The following is a 15,295-nucleotide window of genomic DNA, read 5'->3' as shown; positions in this document are numbered from 1 at the left end:
TCTGTGGCTTTTTCCCATGTACAGTTTTAAAAATAATATTTGAATGACAAACGTTGTCGCTAAAACGATAAGTATGCACTTTGTATATAGTAAAGTGACCTTTTTGTTCTTTTCTTTTTTTAGATCATCATACATCCATTAAACTCACAAGGGAAGTTCAAGTACTTTGCTGTCAAGGTACAAAGTACAGGTATCCCGTGATTGATTGATTGTATTGCGTGTATACTAACTTGTTTGGGTTTACAAATCTCAGACTTCTGTTATTACCACAGGAGATAGGAGTTTTGTTGTGATCAGCTGGATTTTATCATTGCTGGTTTAAGACTGCATATTATATCGAATGAAGGTGTCATTCTTCCACATCATTGCATTTACAGATCAACGATCAGTGTGCCACTTACACCGTCTGCTGTACTGAGTATAGGATCTTCATATCAGCATACTGAAGTAAGATTTGACTAGAAACAAAATTGAACTTGACTAAGCATAATGAGGGTTTTCACCATCGTTGTGTTTGAGACGTGTTTGTACAAGCTTGATATCATGTGAACAAATTTTACAGAATGTATTGTATTGGACATCGGGTCATTGCACAAACATGGTATAGAGATTCACACAACCTGCGTAGTATATAGTAAAGTGACCCTTTTTGTTTAGATCATCATACATCCATTAAACTCACAAGGGACGTTTAAGCACTTTGCAGTCAAGGTACAACCCTTACGAAAATGTCCTGTGGTATTACTGTAGGGGTCCGTGTCTTTTGAGAGACTCCGTAGTCTTCGTGTGAGACCGTGATTTCATCATTTCTATTCATAGCGTGTAGCGACATGTCACCGCTATTCATTCACATGTATTGCAAATGGTTCCTTTGGAGAAAAGTAATTATTTAAAACAGTTTGGACGCATCAATCCTGAATTCACTTATTTGTAAAATTCTATTAATATGTGAGAATGTATCCTGTAACTGTTAGAGACACTTTTGCTGAGCTAATAGTATCAGGAGAGGGGTTGTGATCGAGGCGCATTAATCTACGTGTGTTTTGCCATCTTGGAAAGTGATGTGCAATACCGTCCTTTTCGGATCAGCTGCCAATGTGTGAGTACATTGAAGAATAGTTTGTGTCCCAAAACTCAGCTTTTGATGGTTATATTCTGAGATCTATTGCATGGTTTGTGTCTCATAGTCTCACATCACTGTCCCTGATACTACTGGACAAATCTTGAATTCATGTGTTGATTGGAAAAAGAGTAACTTAAGGTTCATTTGTCCTCTCGATCTGTTGTAAACTTTCGTGAGTGAATCACCTGGTCGTACACGTTGACTGTTTCATGTCTGTAATTTACAGTGAATGTTGTATGTCTAATTCTAGCTTTGGTTTCTTGCTCCATAAAATATTTTGTGTGATAGGTTGGCCTGTCTGATGCCATAACCCATCCCAGCTTGGCGTTCGGGGAAATTTAGCAATTTATAAAGGAAATTTATAAGGGAAATTTATTTAGGAACTGTAGGAAATTTAGGGAAATTAAGCAACAGGTAGGAACTTTAGTGAAACTCAACTTAAATGAATAAAAGTCAAAGGGAATTCTATTAAACAGGATTGTATTGAGTTAAAGATAACGGCATTTTGTACTGGAATTTAAGTACGCAAATTCTATACCCTAGCTCCAGTAACACTGGTTTATTTCATATAACACTACTTGCCATTGGGGGAACTGATTGTCATTTATTTAATTCTGCCTTGTGTATATAAAATCAGACATCAATTAAAATAATTTGATATTCCAATCTGAGAAGTGAAACTTTTTGCTTCCGCTTCCAATTATTTTGTTTCTGATTTGGAATAATTGCCTCAGCGTCCTAAACTCATCATTTAGCGGACTTTCCTTCGAGTATCGTGGTGCACATAACACTGCCCCATGGTCTCCGCGATCAGTGCATTACCACAAGAAAGTACCACAGGACATTACCACAGGAAAGTTCTTGTGGTTTTTTGGGACATTACCACAGCACTGTTCCTGCGGTAACATTTCTGTGGTACAATTCCTGTGGTAACAGCCCTGTGGTACAATTCCTGTGGTAACATTCTTGTGGTAACATTCCTGTGGTACCATTCCTGTGGTACCATTCCTGTGGTACCATTCCTGTGGTAATATTCCTGTGGTAACATATTCCTGTGGTAACATATTCCTGTGGTACTTGTGTGTGGTACATTCCTGTGGTAATGTTCCTGCGGTAATGTTACTGTGGTAATGTTTCTGTGGTACAATTGTTATTATTTCTGTGGTAAATGTTCCTGTGGTAACTAAATGTTCCTGCGGTGCATTTGTTATTGTTCCTGTGGTAAATTGACCATGGATAATGTTTTGTGGCAATGTTGCCGGGGGGGGGGGGCAATGTTCCTTTGTTAGTTTCTGCAGTACCTGTTCCTGCAGCTGTGGTATTAATGTATATTTAATAATGTTCCTGCAGTATTAATGTTCCTGTGGTAATTGCTGGATCGGATTCCATTGTTTCCACTTGAACGGGATCCTTGAGGTAGAATATCCATGGTTTCCTCTTCACATGTACCAACATCTTTGGTGGGAATTAAGTCAGGAAAGCTGGAAAAGAAAAGAAACAAACTTGTTAGTTTGTATGAATCAATATGGTGTTCAACAAAGGAAAAAAATGAGCAGATGTAGTTTCCCTTTTAAGTTGTGTTTTAGTTGCAGTCAAACTCAAAAATATTTTTGTACATCTCTGTTATATACGTTTCATATTAAAATAAATTGAACAGTCAACGTTTGTAATAATACCAAAGAGTGCATGCAACAACTAATCACTTACGCATGGAATATTTGAGGTAACATCCTCTGAATTGATTATTAACTTGTGTGTAATTTACGAATGCAGAAGTTAAACCAGGAGAGTAATTTCCCATGGTCACGAGCAGATGATGTTACTGAAGTTCGTCCAAACGGTTCCATACTTGATATACAAAGTAATTAGTTTGCATTTTACTTTTACTATGTTTAAATCTTAATGTTTGGTATCGTTTCATGAACAATATCTTCTTACCCTTTTTAAATTCCCAGTCAAATCACTTGAAGACAAAGTTTTCCAATTTGACACAAAGAACCCAAACAGTTTATACTTTTGATGAGGCAGATCTGATAACAAAGATGGCGCTGAACAAATACAGCATTGTCATCAAGTCATATGTGACACGGTTTATAAAGAGCATGGGATTTTTCAAAAAAAGCTTCCATGTTGAATGTGCGAGGATGCAAACTGTCCAAACTGGAATTGATTCTATGAAGTTGTAATGAGAATTCCTAACTGATCCACATAAATGTCTTGAAACAAATTCCTACATTGGCACTAGCTAGAGACATCATAATTCAGACTTACCGGTACATTAGGCAGACCATGGAGCTATAAAAATAGCTCAATGAACAGACGTACTGCAAGACCCATTCAGCATGACTCGATCCACTCGGTCCAGTTTTCATCATCCAGAAAACTTAACATGCCTCCTACTTTAGCATGTTCAAGCTCACAGTAACACAGTATATTATACTGGCAATTGATTTTTGCTGACAGGCAGAAGTGAGGCACTTATTTCATACAAATATTCAGTCTTGAATTCTGCCATGTCCAGCCCCATGCACATCTGTACTGCTTCTTGTAGTACTGTGATTCAAACTGTACTGGTTTTCAAATTTCCCACACTCAGTGCAGTGGAGGAGCTGTGTGGGTGACCTTTCGTGAAACCTGACCCCTGCAAGGTTAATACACTGTGTATATGGAATCACGCGTGGGTCATGCACGGGTCACACACTGCACAGGGCACACAAGGTCACACATGTGGTTGTAGGGAACAGGATACAGTGTGCCCTGCAATATACATGTACACATGTACATGTGCATGTACAAGTATGCATGGGCTTTATGTACAGGTACTGTTCAGTACACATTGGGGCAATATTTGTTCATGTATGTTTTTATGACGGTGTGTTCTTATTTGTGTTTTAGTTATAATTTATGTACATTGTATATTGGATGGTAATCTTTTTTTCTTTGGTAATTTATGTGGTAGCTCAGTTAACTATCGTATTTTTTAAATTTGCACATATGTAACTAAGGCGAAGTAAAATAAACCAGACATGTTTTTTCGTCCCGCCCGCTTCCTTTTTTGGAGGCCGCCTCCAAATGTTTTTATTATTTTTTAATTTTTAAAAATGCAGTAAAAAAACACCGAACCAGGTTAAAGCATATGCAAACTGTTCATTGTAGACCAATTCAACTCAAAATGAATGTAAATATGTTCAGTTCTCTTGTCTAACTTGTCTTTCATTTCAAAAGTGTCTTTGAACAGTGGACTAACACCAACGATTGCAGGAAATTTTAAAATGGCGGCCATCTTGAAAAAAAATTAATAATGAAAACTAAAAAGCCCCTCTAAGCTTCCTCCTTTTTTTTCCAAAATTCCGGACGAGAAACATTTTTTTTTATTCGGCCTATTTACATATATTCGGCCAAAATATATCATGTTTGTGTGTGTGGTATTTAGCATGGTACAACAGAAGTACCACAGAATATTGAAGGTACCACACACATTTATGTGGTACTTTCCTCCAATTCCACTGACCTGTGGTAGTTTGTGTGGTATTAAGTAAGTAGAACAGAAGTACCACAGGATATCGAAGATACCACACACATTTACGTGGTACTCTCCTCCAATTCCACTGACCTGTGGTAGTTTATGTGGTATTTAGTAAGTACAACAGAAGTACCACAGGATATCGAAGGTACCACACACATTTATGTGGTACTCTCCTCCAATTCCACTGACCTATGGTAGTTTGTGTGGTATTTAGTAAGTACAACAGAAGTACCACAGGATATCGAAGGTACCACACACATTTATGTGGTACTCTCCTCCAATTCCACTGACCTGTGGTAGTTTCAATTCCACTGACCTGTGGTAGTTTATGTGGTATTTAGTAAGTACAACAGAAGTACCACAGGATATCGAAGGTACCACACACATTTATGTGGTAATTCCACTGACCTGTGGTAGTTTGTGTGGTATTTGGTAAGTACAACAGAAGTACCACAGGATATCGAGGGTACCACACACATGTATGTGGTAATTCCACCGACCTGTGGTAGTTTGTGTGGTATTTAGAAAGTACAACAGAAGTACCACAGGATATCGAAGGTACCACACACATTTATGTGGTAATTCCACTGACCTGTGGTAGTTTGTGTGGTATTTAGTAAGTACAACAGAAGTACCACAGGATATCGAGGGTACCACGCATATTTATGTGGTAATTCCACTGACCTGTGTTAGTTTGTGTGGTATTTAGTACAGTACAACAGAAGTACCACAGGATATGTGGCAAATACCACACACATTTATGTGGTACTTTTCTCAAATCCTACTGTTCTGTGGTACTTTGTGTGGTACCTACATGTACCACAAGAATACCACAGGACAGCGTCGGCATTACCACATACATTTGTGTGGTACTCTGATCATATATACTTTTCCTGTGGTAATTTCTGTGGTAAACATATGTACCACAGAAGTACCACAGGAATACCACAGGACATTTCCGTAAGGGAAGGTACAGATATCCCGTGATTGATTGATTGTTTAGCGTGTATACTAACTTGTTTTGGTTTACACATCTCAGACGCCTGTTTTTACCACAGGAGATAGGAGTTTTGTTGTGATTAGCTGGATTTTATCATTGCTGGCTAAGACTGCATATTATATCGAATGAAGGTGTCATTCTTCCACATCATTGCATTTACAGATCGACGATCAGTGTGCCACTTACACCGCCTGCTGTACTGAGTATACGATCTTCATATCAGCATACTGAAGTAAGATTTGACTAGAAACAAAATTGAACTTGACTAGGCATAATGAGGGTTTTGATACTGGTTGTTATTGGTTGTATTTCAAACAAAAATGTATAACCAGCGAAAATAGTGATTAAGAGTCGGGATTATTAAACGTAATGTAACAGTGGGTCTAAAACGACTGGAGTGTTTTTTTTTTTTTTTCTGTAGAGATTTCACCATCTTTGTGTTTGAGACGTGTTTGTACAAGCTTGATGTCATGTGAACGAATTTTACAGAATGTATTGTATTTGACATCGGGTCATTGCACAAACATGGTATAGACTTTCACACAACCGGCGTAGTATATAGTAAAGTGACCTCTTTTTTTTTTAAGATCATCATACATCCATTAAACTCACAAGGGAAGTTCAAGCACTTTGCAGTCAAGGTACAAGGTACAGATATCCCGTGATTGATTGATTGTATAGCGTGTATAATAACTTGTTTTGGTTTACAAATCTCAGACGCCCGTTTTTACCACAGGAGATAGGAGTTTTGTTGTGATCAGCTGGATTTTATCATTGCTGGTTAAGACTGCATATTATATCGAATGAAGGTGTCATTCTTCCACATCATTGCATTTACAGATCGACGATCAGTGTGCCACTTACACCGCCTGCTGTACTGAGTATACGATCTTCATATCAGCATACTGAAGTAAGATTTGACTAGAAACAAAATTGAACTTGACTAGGCATCATGAGGGTTTTGATACTGGTTGTTATTGGTTGTATTTCGAACGAAAATGTATGACCAGCGAAAAAGGTGATTTAGAGTCGGGATTATTAAACTAAATGTAACAGTGGGTCTAAAACGACTTTAGTGTTTTTTTTTTCTGTAGAGATTTCACCATCTTTGTTTTTGAGACGTGTTTGTACAAGTTTCATATCATGTGTTGTCAAAAACGCAATCAGCATGTACCATTATGTTGCTCAACTAATTTGCTTTAACTGCGTAAAAGCGGAAAAGCCTTTTTTTTCTGTTTTTTTTCCCTTTTGTTCCAGCACAAATCGCATACACTCTGTATATGTTTTATTCCGCCTGACAATTTTATCTTTAAACTAAGTCATATTCCCATAAAACTAAACATAGACAAAGACCAGATAGGTAAGACCTGTGTAGAAGAGGACGTCATCATGACATAATCATCGTGGGTCAGTTGAAACTTGGTAATGTGAGTAGACTGGGATGTGTTATAAGTAAATACTTTTTGAAGATTATCACTATATATCTCGTACCCAACATGCTAAATTCAAAATTACTTTTGTATAAGGTTCGTTAGGTTATAGATGTACCGACAAACTTTAAAAAGTGTGAGGCCTTGATGACGTCATCATTAATGCGATTTTCCAAAATACATATAAGGCGAAGTCTGATTGTTTCGTAACTTGGTGGGTAGGTAGATACTGCTACTGATATGCAAATCCCGAGGTGACGTCATGATGACGTCATCACCTCATGCTTTATTAATTGTTAAACCTTTTACATGTTCTTTTAGAAAAATATTGACATAAAATGCAACCAGATTGCCTTCAAACTAGGTAAGGACAAAGAACCAAAGGTTAGGTTGGCCCAGACAATTCATCTTATGATGACGTAATGAATGGTCTAATGACGTCATCCGTAAAGGTGATTATGTTTAAGATTTTATATCTAGAGCACTGTAGGTCAGATTGGGTTTGAACTTGGTATGTACATAGACAGGGACGTGTTACAGACACAAACTGGCTGACGTCATGATGACGTCATCATGGGTCCCGATACGTCTGCATATTTTAAAGTCATATATGTGGAGAACTACAAAAATAGCTAAATACGCCATGGAACTACATTAATGTTCAAACCATAACAAACACATAAACTCATACAAAACATGTTCCGTTCCTCGAACAGACATAGATCTAGTTTGTAAGTTTGAGCGTGTATCTGCCACCGGAAACTTCGATATGTATATTTGTTGGCAGGCAGAATCTGCTGATGTTTTTCTATATTTTCCTTCGTAGAGTACGCCCTCTCGTGGTCGAAGCATTGAGCTCAAATTGAAAGTTCAGGAGTTCAAAACTAGCCTAGGTCTGTGGTATATATAGGCTTGGGTAAAAACACTTCTTCACTTATCGCTGCGTATATGGGTGCATGTGAGGGCACAGATGGTGACTATGACTGATTTTTTTTTTTGCTGCAAATGGCTGCATCGATTTATGAACTCCTTTGTTAGCCGAGATTGTGATTGCAATGTTTCATGTGCAAAATGAGCAGGAGTATAATAATGTAGCATACTGAGCATCAAAGCAGAACTTATTGACCACCTATGCGTATTGATATTTTCTTGTAGTATTCGGCATGGATATGTTCGCCAAGATCGACGTTCTCAATACGCGCACACTGTTGATCGGCATCGTGGTATTTCTGGCTTTGTTCCGTTTTCTTCGTCGACCGCGCAACTTACCCCCAGGGCCATGGGGATGGCCTATACTTGGCAACCTCCCTCAAATGATGTCGTCAGAGGGCACCATGTTTGAGTTCTTTTCAAAGCTGACGAAAAGGTTAGCGGTAAGGTTGACTTCAGTTAGTTTATAAACATACATTTTAAAAGGAACACAATTATTTAATTACCCTCCATATCCGCATGAGTTAGACTTACTAGATTTAAAAAGAAATCCCTCCGACAACGGAAGCATACAGCTGTAATCTCATGTTTCAGAAGTAACACCGAATAGAAAGACCCTGATAAGTTGAATTGTCCAATGCGGTATGTTGCCTAGTTCTATGAACAATTGTTTCCTTGCATGCAGGTACGGGAATATTATTCATGTCAAGGGTGGTGGCATATCTATTGTATTTCTCCATGGGCACAACACAGTGAAAGAAGCATTCTCGCAACATCAACTCAGCGGCAGACCTGAGCCACACATCACTTACAAGATTTGTCCACACGGGATAGGTGAGACCTATACTGTATCAAGGACAATATGCCTGCGTTTGAACTTCGGATCATGCAACAAGAAAGATGACTTTATTTGATATTATTCCTATTTTATTGGTCTGGAAAATCATTTTACAAGTTCCGTAAACGTGTTAGCCTTGACCAAGGCGTTGGGCCTATCGATTCGCCGATAAAAAAAAAATCGCCTATAAGAAAATCCCTAATCAACTTGGCAAGGCATAATTGCGTGCACATATCGATGTCCGTACGCTGCTAGTGAGAAAGTAACTTGTACAGCGAGTGGCTATGCTTGTAGTTGTACGTACGCACGTACACACGTACTCGTACAACAGCCATGCACACACAGTACATGCATGAGCTAGTCCGCGTAACCCAACGCCTTGATGGTTTTGAGTTGACCCAGCAAAACCTATTACGGTAATGAGGTACCACCCCCACGTATATACTGAATTCTCATTGGTCAGCCCGCGATAGGCTAACAAACACGTCGCATCCGCGAAAAAAAAACGCTGCAATGGCGGCCCGTTGCTGTGGGTGACAGTCGTTCAGTCCCAGTCTGTCCGAAGCAGTATTGAAGGCTCCAACGAATTCTGCAGGTAATGCTGTCATTAGACGATCGTTGCCCACTTAAATGGATTCATTACACGAGCCGAAAAACTCGAATCAATGTCAAATTGTTGAAAAAGTGACGAACATTTCGCTCCGGCTAAAAAGACATGGAAGACGCCATGATGGCTAATGCATTATGCATGCCGCGCGACGTCACATGATTTTTGTGAAGCTTACGATTGCTCAGCTTAAAAATGAATTTATCATACTATTGGGAAGGTTGTTTCGTGTGATTGGTCCAAGACGAACCTACATAATAATAACGGAATACCCGCATATCCTGAAGCCCGCCCATTTTTTTTCCAAAACTGGACGTAAAGATAAAGAAAGACATTAAACCCGGAAGTTGCAGACCCAACAAGGCGGTCGTTCGACAAGCCACGCGGCGCGTACCCCACACGTACGTACCTACGTACACCCACACGCAGAACACAGTAGGCCTACATTTACTGCCTTACACCATGCGTACAGTCCGTACTCACGTGTGTGTGCTTGCTGGTTGTGTTAGTACCGAACCGTTCGTACGGACAAGTGTCGGCGGTACACGCACGTAGCCGCGTTGATTGTGGGTGCAGGGCCCGATTATCTCCCTTCGACAAAAAGCCGAGAGACCGCATTGAACAAGGCTATAAACGTGTTAAATAAAGCTGCGAGAGCCCCTTTGAACCAGGGTACCATGGAAATAAAGGCCAAACCCCACCCCTCTGAGAAGAACGACTTATTGGGTAATATGGGGTTTTAAAAAGATTTATTATGTAAGGAGTATAATGATGACAATTTGTTACAGTGTGAACAGGCTGTCCAATGTAACCGACGGCTATTTTATTCGCGTGAACAACCAGTCTTTTTGCGCTCAGAGTTAAATTACATCAGTTAAAATGAAAGTGAATATTTGTTCTTTCTTTTGACCCACTGAAGGCATTCTGGATTCTTCTGGTGAACAGTGGGTAGAAATCCGTCGTTTTTGCATGACCGTGCTTCGAGGTCTCGGGGTTGGCAAATCAAGCTTTGAGCAGACCATATCCACTGAAGCGGACATCCTCATGGAAGAAATCGGCAAACAGAACGGCAAGGCCTTTGATCCCAAACACGCTTTAGGTAACGCCGTATCTAACATCATCTGCTCGGTAGTGTTCGGGAAGAGATTTCAGTACAATGATCCAGAATTCCAACGCCTCTTGAAGGTTTTATCGGACAACGTCGTCGAGGCAGGGTCCGGGGGCATGATTGAAATGTCCCCCGTGTTTTACAAGCTAAGAATGCTGCCCTTCGTTCGACGGTACATTCACGCGGTCGAAAATTTCTTCAATCACATCTATCGCCTCGTCGGGGAACACACTCACGAAAAAGATAACGATAACCCTCGCGATTTCATCGATATTTTCCTGAACGAAAAGGAGAAGAAAGATAAACAGGGCATTGAGTCCCTGGCGCTGCAGAGCGAGAACTTGCCGCGCATTGTGGGCGACCTTTTCGCTGCTGGATCGGAGACCACTGCCACCACGCTCCGTTGGGCGATGCTTTACATGATGGCCTATCCTGAGGTACAGACTCGGGTCCAGAAGGAGTTGGATGACGCCACTAGTCGTAATCGAATGCCGAGAATCGCTGACAAGCCTGAGCTGCCCTACACCGAGGCAGTGCTTAGTGAGGTGCAGCGCATTGGTACTATCCTACCAGTGTCTGTACCGCACATGTGTTCCGAGGATACCAAATTGATGGGGTAAGTGTTGAGTTTATGTAATAGTTTGATGTGGTGTGCTTCATGGTGTTTTGTATTGCCGATGGTAGTAAAAGGCGAATCGGTAATGCGGAGCTCCATATTCGTGGACGTTGTACAAAACCCACGGATCATGGCACGAGAGATTATTCATTTTAATTGAGCAGTGTGTAGCATTGTTTTGAATCGGTAAGAAAGCAAATGTGAAATAAGTTGGGACCTTCGCGTCTCGGTAACCCTCCCTTCTTTTAAAAGTTCGTTTATGTGATAATGTGCATGATACGTAAGCAGCAGACTTTCGCTTAAGTCCATAAACGGCAGATTTTTGTCATGTTTTTAGAATTCATGCAATCACACTTTGAAACATCACTGTACTATTCATCAATAGAGTTATAAGTGTCAAGATGAATAGCGCCCTATATTGTTTATGAACCGTTGGGACGAGTATTATCAAGACCTTCCTGATCTCCTGAACCTACTACCTTGTAGTTCTTCAAGGAATCGTTTGGTTTCTAAATGGGGTATTGCACTGTTCTTTAAATAGGTACAACATACCGAAGGGAACTTTGGTAATCTCCAACTTGTGGCACAATCACTTTGATCCATCTGTGTGGGCGAAGCCCAAGAGCTTTCGCCCGGAGCGATTTCTTGACAAAGAAGGACAGTTTCAATCGCGCGAGGTTCTCACGCCATTTGGAGTAGGTAAGTAAACATTAAAGATAGTTTCAAATTGTATTTAGCTTGATGAACATTTTGCTACTTTGACTTTCTTAAACAACAAACTGAGACGTTAATATAAAGCCACAGATAGAGTCCGAACACGACCGTGAACACTCGATCAGGCTGGTAGGATGGCATAAATATAAATTGGGCCGCTGTTCAGACATAAGACAAAATTGAGAGCAATGGGCCTTAAGCATGCAAGAGTCGGCCATATTGGATTAAAAACGAGGATAAATCTTATTTTTGAGCTTGCGAAGAGAAATGAAAATAAATTAATAAGTAATTTATTCCAGTCGATCGGCTTCAATGAATAATTTTAAATCTTAATTTTCCCTAATTAACATTCTTTTTTATGTTCAAACTCGGATAAAAAAATGACAGTAAAATAAGGCTGCATTATGCCTGAGTATAAAGTCTGGCGCCAGCCCTTTCAGCAGTTAATAATTAATGAAATATATTCAGGGAACTAGACAAAATGGCAAACTCGTGCATAAGGCTCATGCAAAGGAACCCACCAACAAAATACATCTGAGAAGTTGATATCCGATGAATTTGATACTCTCAATGTAATACTATGCGTCTCAGACTGAGAGATACATGTCTACAACATGTTGAGTTTTATTTTTCTCCTAAATGTTTTGTTCTTGAAAAAAAATCTAGGTCGCCGCATTTGTATTGGAGAACATCTTGCCAGGCAAGAGCTATTCGTCCTTTTCACACACTTGCTGCACCACTTCACCTTGAAGAACCCCAACAAGGCAACTCCGGTATCCTTCGAAGGGAACGATGGAATTGTGTGGTCTCCGCAGGACTTCACCGTCTGCGCCATTGCAAGAAATTGAGAAAATGGATTTGTGCGAAATGCCCGCATATCCCCACCAATTATTGCAATATTGCATGGGCACTACTTTCCGCTTCAATATCGTTTTCAATTAAAAATTGAGGCTAGGTCAATTGCAAAAAACATTTACATGGATAGGAGACTTTTGAGAGGCTTGGTGGCAGCACACCCATCGGTACTTTCAGTTGTTCATGTCATGTTTAAGTCAATGTGCGCATGTGCAAAATGACGCAAACAATAGCAAAAGACCGGTACGCTTGCTGCCACCAAAACAATTCTCAAATGTCTCCCATAAGCCCTCGGATGAGGGTGCTGTGGAGTTGCCATTGACAGTGGTACGAACACACGTATCCAAAAATTAGAGTTTAAACAATTTTAAATTCACTCAAAGCTAGCAAACTCGTTTAGTGAACAGAATGTGTTAGTGTTTGTACCATAGAATGGGACGTTTCAACAGCACACTCATCCATTTATTATGGCCTACTTCGTGCAAACGGAGCATGCGTGCATGGAAGTACTAACCCGCGGTCATCAGGTATGTACCGATATCAAACGAAAACTCAAATAATCTAGAGATAACTAGTGCCCCTGGATAGGCCGGTGAGAAGAACTAATATAAACATCATCAGTGTGAGAATAAATCATAACATGTGTTATTTCCCCTCCCCCCCAAAAAAAAAAAAAAAAAAAAAAGTAATAAATAAAAAATTATGAAAATAAGCAAAAGTACATTTCAACGATTGCCATGTAAAGACTAGGTTTTATGTATATTTCTGATACTGTTTACAATGTGATTTCCAACGTTATAAAATAACATTTTGTTTTTATTGAACTTTTTTTCACGTAGAAGCCACAAACACAACTTTGTTATAATTTTGGAAACACTGAGCTCAACAGGAAAAATGTAACTTCTTCATGTGACATGTAAAAAGTAATGTGACATATACTAAATGTAAGCAACCCTGAATTACATTTAGACGTTGTTCCTATTATGTTATTTGCCTGCTCAATATTAGTAGCTTTTCACAGTCTGAAGCTTTTTAAGCGCATTTCAAAGAATGACGGCAATACTGTAAATAGCAATATCCTCTTTAGAACTGAATTCTCTATGAGCAAATGTTTGAGATATTTGATTTCTTTTTTACGTTTTAATATTCGACGATTTAGTTTAAGATATTGTAGAGAGATCAAATGAAACCCAAACAATGAGTGCGACCGTTGATGCGCATGTAGTTCACATCACTTAACTTAAAACTCCCGACCAGCGCATAAAATCGTAATGTGAATTAAAGAAACAAATAAGGACATAATATAGCATTTTTTTAAGAACTCAAACTCTGAAAGCATAGATAGTTTGATTCGCAACGCTTTTGAAAATAGTTACTGTTATTTTTATTTGAAATCAAAAGAGTGTTACATCAAATCAAGCCTATGTCGACTACTATACATGTACATTAAACTGTCAATTAAATTAGAGTGATTACTTGATTTTTCGGTATATGACAAAACGGACTTTTTATTTGTTCAAACATGGTCAAAAAAGTCTTCCCGTAGGGCCTACTGATAAAATGACTTTGTCATCTTTTCCACACTACCGCAGTTGCGTATCCACAAGTGGTTGGACCTTGCCCTCACCCCCCCCCCCCCCCGGCGGATTTTTGTGAAAGCTATTTGAATAATAGTTCTGACATGAAACCCCCCCAAAAAAAAAAAAAAAAAAAAAGTAAGATCCGAAAGCATCACAATGGCCCTTGAAAATCGACTTATCATATTTACCATAATGCATGATAATGGTGCCTGGCAAATCCTCAAATGTTTTTGACAGTAGTCGGTTTATGTTCCAACAAATTCACTGATTCCTTTTGGGAATCACTCTTTTGGTCTAGACATTGCCCACTCTAGTTAGGACAAGGAGTAGTTACCACCATAGTTGTTCCAAGCGTCGTTGAGTTGTCTGGTTGACAGCAGGCGCGATTTTGAAGCCCATAGCAGTGGATCCAGATTTTTTTGCAGGGAGGCGTGCTGAAATGTATAGAGTTTTCTTCTCCGGACCCATTGGGGTGTATCATATTTTCAATTGGGAGCACTTACAGAATCCTACTATCATTTACACTGTACTACAGACGCCCAATTCTCATGAGTATTTTTTTTTGTGGGGGTAGACCGTTTGCATATGTCGCCACCTTCTAACATTTGCTACTGCCATTCTGTATGCCAATTCTTTTTTTTTTCTTTTTTTTATTTGTTGGGGGGGGGTTAGACTTTTGTTTTTTGTTTTTGCTGGGGAGGGGCTCAAGCCCCCTGGCCCCGGTAGAACCGCGCCAAGTCGACAATATGGTACCATTACAGTTACCAACAATAAAAACTTGTACTTGTCATCAGTCCTGAAAATGTGTGTTCATCAAATCATATGGGTTTGATCCCAGGGATGGAAGTTGTGGAGGGACGACATGTTCCCCAACATTTTTGGTCCAGGAATGTTAATCGTTTGCCACTCCTCCAATAATGTATCTCAGTCTTAACCCCATGTACTTAAATTTTACTGTCCTCCAAAGG

The 15,295-nt window shown here is 39.5% G+C and overlaps 1 protein-coding gene across 3 annotated transcripts; it reads left to right on the top strand.

Moving 5' to 3' along the window:
• The first annotated feature begins 268 nt into the window (after positions 1-268).
• On the top strand, positions 269-14,227 carry LOC119745318 (cytochrome P450 2J6-like). Of its 3 annotated transcripts, none has more exons than XM_038221604.1 (8): positions 269-447; positions 5,812-5,881; positions 6,490-6,559; positions 8,235-8,445; positions 8,695-8,843; positions 10,374-11,178; positions 11,720-11,877; positions 12,559-14,227. In XM_038221604.1, the coding sequence occupies exons 4-8, from the start codon at positions 8,243-8,245 to the stop codon at positions 12,738-12,740; spliced, it is 1,497 nt and encodes a 498-aa protein (XP_038077532.1). In that variant the 5' UTR covers positions 269-447; positions 5,812-5,881; positions 6,490-6,559; positions 8,235-8,242; the 3' UTR covers positions 12,741-14,227. The 3 variants fall into 3 exon arrangements, with proteins under 3 accessions (XP_038077532.1, XP_038077533.1, XP_038077534.1); XM_038221605.1 differs by lacking the exon at positions 269-447 and adding an exon at positions 1,024-1,099; XM_038221606.1 differs by lacking the exons at positions 269-447; positions 6,490-6,559 and having other exon boundaries at positions 5,867-5,881.
• The last annotated feature ends 1,068 nt before the right edge of the window (positions 14,228-15,295 follow it).

Source organism: Patiria miniata, unplaced genomic scaffold (assembly GCF_015706575.1).
Source record: "Patiria miniata isolate m_02_andy unplaced genomic scaffold, ASM1570657v1 HiC_scaffold_7, whole genome shotgun sequence".
Lineage (NCBI taxonomy): Eukaryota > Metazoa > Echinodermata > Asteroidea > Valvatida > Asterinidae > Patiria > Patiria miniata.
Note: the sequence above shows the minus strand (reverse complement) of the source record. Positions and strands in the feature narration are given on the sequence as shown.